The sequence below is a fragment of the Crocuta crocuta genome, unplaced genomic scaffold, assembly GCF_008692635.1.
Source record: "Crocuta crocuta isolate KB4526 unplaced genomic scaffold, BGI_CrCroc_1.0 scaffold68, whole genome shotgun sequence".
Lineage (NCBI taxonomy): Eukaryota > Metazoa > Chordata > Mammalia > Carnivora > Hyaenidae > Crocuta > Crocuta crocuta.
Genome location: NW_027532426.1, coordinates 2,115,887 through 2,123,898, shown reverse-complemented (window position 1 = coordinate 2,123,898; position 8,012 = coordinate 2,115,887). Strand labels below are relative to the sequence as shown.

At 58.4% G+C, this 8,012-nt stretch overlaps 3 protein-coding genes across 11 annotated transcripts in view; 1 reads left to right on the top strand and 2 right to left on the bottom strand.

Annotated features, from left to right (window-relative positions):
- LOC144243942 (uncharacterized) overlaps positions 1 to 3,499 on the bottom strand; it is a 6,921-nt gene extending 3,422 nt beyond the window's left edge. For all 5 annotated transcript variants that reach the window (XR_013338809.1, XR_013338808.1, XR_013338810.1 and 2 more), the window contains exons 1-3: positions 3,156 to 3,499; positions 1,507 to 1,843; positions 372 to 465 (exon numbers count right to left, since the gene is read on the bottom strand). Coding sequence is in view for 1 of the 5 variants with exons in the window: in XM_077779082.1 (XP_077635208.1) it covers positions 372 to 465; positions 1,507 to 1,611 (199 nt within the window). In the remaining 4 variants the exon portion in view is untranslated. The remainder of the gene's footprint in view (positions 1 to 371; positions 466 to 1,506; positions 1,844 to 3,155) is intronic.
- RARA (retinoic acid receptor alpha) overlaps positions 1 to 8,012 on the top strand; it is a 42,527-nt gene that overhangs the window by 24,927 nt on the left and 9,588 nt on the right. The window lies entirely within an intron of this gene.
- Positions 5,148 to 7,629, bottom strand: LOC144244053 (uncharacterized). 2 transcript variants are annotated; one of them, XM_077779256.1, is made up of 4 exons: positions 7,495 to 7,629; positions 7,122 to 7,228; positions 6,515 to 6,540; positions 5,148 to 5,540 (listed from the first exon to the last, which is right to left on the bottom strand). In XM_077779256.1, exons 1-4 carry the CDS (start codon positions 7,537 to 7,539, stop codon positions 5,410 to 5,412), a joined length of 309 nt encoding a protein of 102 aa, XP_077635382.1. In that variant the 5' UTR covers positions 7,540 to 7,629; the 3' UTR covers positions 5,148 to 5,409. The 2 variants fall into 2 exon arrangements, 1 of the variants encoding a protein (XP_077635382.1); XR_013338826.1 differs by lacking the exons at positions 7,122 to 7,228; positions 7,495 to 7,629 and adding an exon at positions 6,708 to 6,809.

The window sequence follows — 8,012 nt, the reverse complement described above, 5'->3', positions numbered from 1 at the left end:
AGAGTGTATTCTTATTTTGTTTCAATTTGTAGGGTGGGGGCAGGGAAGTTGGAAGCAATCGGTAGAGGAGCTAGAGATGAGAACCCCAAAAGACCCAGTCAGGACTTTCCTTTCTGTCCACATGTTCATAGTGTGTGTGCCCGGAGACTGGGGAGACCGAGGAGGGGGTGAGCCCCTCTTCCTCTCCTCTGCCACTCCCTTCCCTTAGTCTCTCCCTCCCACCCTCCCTTCCGTCCACTCTTTCCCTGGACAATAAGAGAGACCGCCCAGGGAGAGAGGGTATTGCTAGCAGTGCCTTTCCAGGGGTCCAAAATGCAGAGTCAGCCAAAAGATTGTTGGAAGGGATTTTGAATGAAAACGGGGCCCCTCACCTTTTATCTGGGAGCAGTGATAATGCATGGGCTCCCTCAGGCAGGACTCAGGGATACACCGGTGCAGGCTAGGACTACCTTTAGGGGGTAGCATCTGTAGAAAGAGGAAGTGTTTCCCTTCTGCAGATCACTTTGGGGCGGTGCCCACACAGCCTCCTTCCTCCTACTCCTCCATGGAGTCGGGCACAGCCAGTGGAGCTGGGTGTCTCAGGGTAGACAGGTTAGGTCGGCCCTGGCTAGATCAGAGATAAAGGCTCTCTCCTCCCCGTTTGTTTTTTTTTTTAATGTTTTTTTAATTTATTTCTAGGAGAGAGAGGGAGGGAGAGACAACGTGAGCAGGGGAGGGTCAGAGAGTCACAGACTCTGAAAGAGGCTCCAGGCTCTGAGCTGGCAGTCAGCACAGAGCCCGACGCGGGGCTCGAACCCACGAACCGCAAGATCATGACCTAAGCGAAAGTCGGACGCTTAACCGACTAAGCCACCCAGGCGCCCCTCCTCCCCGTTTTGACTTCTGGGTTGCTTAGAACCTCAACCAGCCCACAGACCAAGGTACTGTGGGCAGAAATCTTAAAAAAGACTGTTCTTCCTGTGCGGCCTTAGGCAGGTCACCCATCCTCTCTCTGAGTCTGTATCCTCCTCTTTAAAGCAAGACTCCTAATGTGTTCCCGGCTGGCTGAGTTGATATGAGGCCACGGTGACCTGCTGGCTGAGGAGCCCGGGTGAGCTTCAAGTATCCTGCCAGAGCAGTGATGATGAGGTGGGTGGAGTGGGGTCATTGTGTTTGGGGATGGCCACCCTATACCGGGACCCCATGTCTGGCTCCAGGCCTCATGCTTTTCTGTTTGTTATCTCCTCCAGATGGGGTTGGGGACAGGAGGGGGCATGGAACAAGCAGGGGCCCGTTCAGTTCAGACCACACGTGCCGAGGGCCCACTAAACACCCAGTCCTGGAGGCGCTATGGGGAAAGTCACAGAGGAGCAGCAGAGGAGGCCTGGGTAGCTGTGTCTGTAGCCCTCCATCGGCCGCCAGAACCTTCCTTTTTTCCCTCTTCTTCCCGTGCCTCATGCCTCAGGACACTGTGTTCTTCTCTGACATGCTTCACGACCTTGCTGTTGCCCAGAACAGGTATCTCACCTGGACTTCTTTCTGGACTTTCTCCAGCTCCAGAAATCCTCTCCATCCTTTAAGGAACATCCTGAATGCTGCCTCTTTCCAGAAGCCTTCACAGGTGTCTCCCATTCCACGCTGCACTGTCCCACCTTTGAATTCCTGTGCGTCCTTATTTTTTCTTATAGAACACTCCTCTCTGTACCACGAAATGACTTCTTTCTGACCAGTTCCTGCCGTGAGCTGTAATCATTTGGGAGCTCTTTTCCCAGTTACTGGGTCTTTGATGGCAGGGACAGACTCAGATCCCTTAGAAGCTCGCAGCAGTGAACACAGAGCCCAGCACATAACTGGTGCCCAGGAGCTATGTCATTTGGGAGGAAAGATACCAAGGGCTGTGGAAGCAGTCTGCCCTCTTCCCCAGCACTCAACACTGCCAAGGCTTGCATATGTGCCCCAGACCCCAGCATTCCACCTGCAGCCCAGACTTCACTTAGGTGGGACGTCACTTTGGAGCCCCACAGCCACCTGTCCACCAGACCAGTAGATGACTGTACTTCACAGTCTCGGGAACTTGGCTGTTGCAAAGCCACACACCAGAGTGCTCACTGCTACCTCCCCCTGCCCTTTTATGCTCCCTGGACTATTGTAGCAGCTACTAACTGGTCTCTCTTGCCCTCCTCCAGTCCATTCTTCACAGAGCTGCTAGAAAGATCTTACAACACTGTAAATCAGATCCTGCCTCTCCTCTGTTTGGAAGCTTTCTGTGGCTTCTCCTTGCATTTAAGAGAAGATCCCAAACAGGCGCACCTGGTCTGGCCTCAGCCCACCTCTCCAGCCTGGTCTTGTGTCTGTTTTCCTCTTGAATTTTATGCTGCCTCTACCCTAGTCCTCTGTCAGTACCTTGAATGAACTCACCAACATCTCTAACCTCAGGACCTTTGCACAGGCTCCTTCCTTTACTGGGACCGCATTCTTTCCTACTCTTTGCCTGACTTATAAACTTCTTCTCTTTCTTTAGGTCTCTGCCTTGAGGTCCTCCCTGACCCTTCAACCTAAATTAGGTACCTGCAGTAGTAATTCTCCTTCAAAGCCTACTATAGCTGTTTCAGAACATCAATTATCTGTGTGCAATTACCTATATGTGTATATATGTATATACACACACACACACACACATACGGCATCATCTTTAGATTCTTCCACTGAAAAATATATATTATATACAATTGTATATATATATAAATAATTATTTGCTTAATGGCAGTTGCTTCTTAAGGTCTGCTAGAACAGACTCACCCGAGTATCCATATAGGAGGTACTCAGAAAATACCTTTTCTTGAATCAGCCTGGCATGATGGGAGTACGGGCTTCGGCAGCAGAAAAGTTCAAATGCTCATTCTAGCTTTAGTAGCAGTGTGAACTTGAACAACCCATCTAGCCTTGCTGAGACCTCAGTTTCTTTATATGTGAAATAGGAATAATGCCCGCTTATCTCTTGGAGTTGCTGTGAGGATTTAATAACCATGTTAAGAACCTGGTTTCTAGAAGAATATCCTTGGGAAGCCTGTCAGTTCCTATGCCTTTTTAGAATGAGGGAGCTCTGCTGCAGAGTCAGTGGGAGTAACAGGATACCCTCTCCTCTAGGGGGAATCCCCCCTCCTTCATGGACCTACCTAACCTAGACCTTTTTTCCACTGAAACTGGCATCCCGAGGGCCTCCGGGAGGAAGTGGTCAGCTGGAAGGCACCAGCCCCTCCTCTCTCTCTCCAGGGCTGGACTGCGCGGTGGGGGGCCAATCCTGGTTCCGTCGCTGGGAGACACCTTGGGCGGGGCTTTGCTCGCCGGAAGCACGCAGAGCGTGGGGAGGAGAGCCCCTTCTGCGAACGTTTGTGCCAAAGCAGACGCGCTGCCGCGTCGGGTTCCGGCAGGCGGGCGGCCGGAATCACACATGATGTCACAGACAATGACACAAGCCGGGTGTCTCATCCCGACACCACGTCTGGGCTGCACAATGTCACACCCGGGACACGCTGCACGCCGCATTCGTGGCGCTAACACTTGGCCACGCGCGCCCTGGCCCTTCGCCTCCTGCGGCCACTCTCCGCGGCTCCAGGGACGCTGGCCTGGNGGAGGTGAGGCGCCGCCAGGCGAGTTCAGCGAGAGTTCAGCCGCATTGCATTAGGCAAATGAGGCCTGGGCTGGGTGGGGGGTGTGTTAGGGGGAGGACACCGGGACCACCTCCTCCTCCCCGCCCCGTCACCTCTCCCCCACCAGCGCCGGGCCGGGGACTGACCGAACCACTGGGGAGGCTGGGAGCCGGAACTGGGATGGGGTAGACTCCCGCCCTTCTTCCGTTCCTGCCTCAGCGCGCAGCCCCCACCTCTCCGCGTACCCTGCCTCCGTCCATCCTCCGCGTACTCCTCCTCTGTAGCCTTTCCCCAGGCCGTCCCCCCTTCTCTCCTCCTCNCTTCTCCCGCCGGACCCGCCGGGCAAGGGTTAAGTCAGGGGCGGTGCCTGGACGGGACGGGGCGGAGGAAAGGGGGTGGGACCGCCAGGGTGGGGGCGCGCAGGCTCCGGGCGGGGGGCCGCAGCGAGCACCTCGGAGACCTAGCGTCGGCCGGCGGCCCCGTGCCTGGCGGNCGCCGATCCCGCCCCCGGCCGGCGCACTTGGGGAGCCGCGGGACTCTGCCTAGGACAGCATGCGACTCGAGACGGGAGCGCCCTCGAGGTGGAGCCGCTGAGTTCCCGGGCCTCCGGCGGGCGTTCCTGGGGGGAGCCAGGGGACACCCCCCGCCCCCGCCCCGCACACAACTTCCCCGCTGTTTACCNGCCGCCGGCTGAGTGAGGGAGGCGGCGCGCAGGACTTCCCCGCCCGGACCTCTTGTCTTCGCGGGGAAGATGTACGAGAGTGTGGAAGTGGGGGGACTCACCCCCACCCCCAATCCCTTCCTGGTGGTGGATTTTTATAACCAAAACCGGGCCTGTTTGCTCCCGGAGAAAGGGCTCCCTGCCCCTGGTCCCTACTCCACCCCGCTCCGGACTCCGCTTTGGAATGGCTCAAACCACNCACTCCCACCAGGGGTGCGGGCCTGGGGCTCGATGGGGGCCTTGTCTCTACTTTTCACTTTCCCGTCTCTGTTGCTGAAACTCGGGTGCCCTTGCTGGACAGTTGGAGCCTCCTAAGTAACCCCGGGGCGCTATCTCTGTTACATTAGGGCTGAGGAACTTTAGAGGTTCCTCCCTTCAGGAAACATTTGTTCATCTGTTCTGCTGCTGCTTGTAGGGGAAGTGCAGCCCTTTGCCTCCACTTTATATGTAATCTTTTTGCTAGGAATCCAGTAGCTTCAGGGCAGAGTGGTCCTTTCTCCCACCCTGGAGGGTGGGGTGAAGGTCCTGTCTGTGGGCTTATCTGCTCTAGGAGGAGGGGCCTCTTTCCTAGATCCCACCGTCAAAGCCTAGGGGAGAGCCCCCTCCTGTGCAACAGCTGCTGCCCCCAGCCCTTGCCCTTGTGTCATTATAGTCCCTGTTGGGGAAGCGCACTGGGTCTTTGGTGTTGGCAGTGGGGTGTGGCAGGAAGAGGCAACTTCTGACCCCCGTCTGCCATCCTAACCACCCCTCACATTGGGGAGGGCACTTGTCCAAATGAGGGTTGCCCTGGGCCGGGACCCTTGGCTGGCATCTGTAAGGTTTCTGTCCCAGGAATGGAAAGGAGAGGCTGCTCTGGTGGGAAGAATCCCTCCCTCCTGATCCTAAACTGGTTTGTTCTCTCGGAATGACTTTGTTTTTTGTGGGTCTGGGGCTGCTCTGGAAATGAGGGCAGCATTCCCTGCCAACCCAGCTGTGACCTTTTGTTACCCAGTTTTCACTTAGGGATGGGGGCAGGCACTGGGCTGACCTGAAGAGGGGCACTGAGCCCTGGCAGCCCGCTCACCTTCCTGCTGTCCTCCGTTTGGGCTCGGGGCTCCTCTGGAAGGGAGGGGCTCCGTGCACCCTCGGGAGCTGTGAGCGCCTGGGGTGCACACCTGGGCGTGTTCGTACCCAGCTGTGAGGTAGTGTACCTGCGCGGGAGGGAGCCGGCGCCACAGGGCTATTGTTACCTGGCTCGGGTTTCTTCCCTTTCCCAGCTCGGGGCTCGTCTCTTCTCTGGAGCTTCTCCCACCCTCCCGACCGGCTGCCTCCCTCCTGCCTGCCTGAGAGGAGGGGTGGAGTTGGGCTCTGGGGGCAGATTGGAGGAGGTTGAAGGGCAGCCCCCAGCCCCCTTCGCTCTAGGAAGAGAGACCTGAAGTGGAGAGACACCCCACCTGGGCCCCTCCCAGAGCCACCTCATCTGCAGCTTTTCCTATTGTCCTGCCCCCTGACCTTTGCCTCTGGGGCCGCGTGGCTGGGAGGCTGCAGGCCGTGGATGCCGGGAGGGAGGGGGGTGTGAGTGGTGTGAGTGCCGGTTGACTTTAGCCAAAGGGGAGAGGTAGCACCAGGACCCTGTTTCCCACTCTCCACAGCTGGAGCAAGGTGTTCCTCCCCAGTGGGATAATTGGGGCACAGCTGTTGCGGTCACCCCCTCCACCCCCTTGGCCGCCTGTGCCAGAAGACCAGGGGGAAGCTGGGATCAGAGACCTTGGGTTCTGCCCCCATCTCCTCCTTCACCCCGTGGGGACAGCTCAGCTCTCCCGTGGCCCCAGACTGCTTGGGGAGGAGGAGCATGCAGTCCCTGCAGGCCTTGGGTTTGGTGAGGCTGGGGATGGGGAAGTGGAGGGCTGTTTCCCACACACTGTCTGGGGTTAGGTAGAGCTAGATGTCTGGGCTCCGCTGTTCCCATGGTCCCTTTGTAGGTGTGTGTATGCGTCATTGGTCGTGGTGCCAGTGGGCTCAGCCCCAAAGCTGTGGGCTGGGAGTTGTTCTGAGGCACAGGAAAGACCTGGAGGCTTCTGGTGGTGACTTGACCCTGTCGTACACGGGGTCACACAACTGGCTTGGGAGGAATCCCTTGGTGTGTGCGGAGGTCCTACGGTGATGGGCCGTCCAGCCTGCTCACCTGAGTTCTCCACCGCCTCCTGCCACCTGCAACCCAAGATGGGAAGAGAGTGCAGGCTGGCTGAGGAAGGAGAGCCTTTCAATCCTGCAGGGCCCTGGGGACTCGCCTCCCTCCCCAGAGATGCTCTTGTGGGGCATTGGAGGACAAGGGGTACACAGGATGCGGCTCCCCATCTGTCCCCCACCAGTCTCACCGCTCACGCCTCCGCCCGCTCCCAGACGTCCAAGAATGTGAAGCACGTGGATGCCCGTGGTGGGGGGAGGGGGAGAGATGGTTATCGGGGCGCTGGGCTAGGGGCCTCCTTCCCTGCCGCTACACCCTGAGCCACCCCACCCTCCCCCGAGGGGAGGGAGGGGGCGATGCAGGGGAGGGCCCTGTGCCCCCTCCCCAGCCCTCCCCAGGGGCTGCGAGGGGAGCTGCGGAGGAGCGGGCGCCAGCTGGATTGGGAGGGGAACCGCTGGCCGGGGGCCCGGCTGATTTCCTGCTGATCTCCTCCAGGAAACCGGCCCCTTGTGCGAGCCTGCGAATGGCTCTGGGGCGTGGGGAATCCGGAGCACTGTGCCTCCTGCCTCCCGGCCCCTGCCCGCCCAGGACGGGGGAGGGGCACCTGGCAGTGCTGGCGGGAGGGGACGCCTGGCTTCCTGGGCTGGTTCCAGCCCTCCGAGGGGCGCTGGGACTTGGAGCCGAGAAGGTGTGGCGCTCTGCAGCCTTCTTCTGCAGGAAGAGGAGAGATTTGTGGGCTGGGGCCTCTTGGGAGGATGGTGAGCGGGGAGGGGCCAGGCCCTGGCAGTGCTTTCCCCAGAGGTCCAGTGTGCAGACATAAGGCTGAGTCCTAATTCCTGCAGAGGCCAGGAGGGTCCCAGAGTGCCCCCCCTCCCCCGCACCAGCTTCCCTAGCCTGCTGGCCAGAGGCTGGGGAAGTGGAGACTGGGCCAGGGCTCTGGGTTCAAAGGGCGCAGTGCAAAACCTCTAAGCTGTTACCTGGGTGACAGGTGGGGATGTGCTGGATGTGGGGGTGCAGAGCATGCTAGAGCCTCAGAGGCAGCCACCAGCCACAGTGGGGTGGGCTGCAGGGAGGCCTCACCCAGCCCAGACTGTAGCTCCCACCTCAGCTCATCTCCCCCATCCTGCCAAAAAAAAAAAAAACAAAAAAAAAAAAACGATTTTAAAAAGCACGTGCTTTTAAGTTCTATAAACACTCTCTGGACTTTGCCTTAGGTCCAAATTTCTTTGGGTCTTTTCCCCTTTAGTCAGTCCCTGGCTGGCTGTCTCTCATGGTATCCTGTGTGTCTCCCCATGCCCTCCCCTCCCTCTGTCCCAGTCTGTACCCCAAAGCTCCATCTGTCCTTTCTCCCTCTCCTGTCTGGTCCATTTTAGAGGTGGGCCTTGGAGAGGTGGGCTCAGGGCAAAGGGTGGATGCAGAGGGCAGGGGAGGGGAGATTGGTGCCTTCATCCTCTGCTTGTTGGAAAGCAAGCTGGGATTCTAGGCCATGGTCCCC

Bases quoted from the DNA above. Each gene is read 5' to 3' on its own strand.
- LOC144244053 (XM_077779256.1), bottom strand. From the start codon at position 7,539: ATGCTCTGCACCCCCACATCCAGCACATCCCCACCTGTCACCCAG. The intron at 6,541-7,121 runs GTGCCCCTCCCC...CTTGGGTTGCAG, and splicing joins CCTCCCGCCAGCACTGCCAG to GTGGCAGGAGGCGGTGGAGA. The intron at 5,541-6,514 runs GTGAGCAGGCTG...CCTCCCGCGCAG, and splicing joins GGAGGCGGTGGAGAACTCAG to GTACACTACCTCACAGCTGG.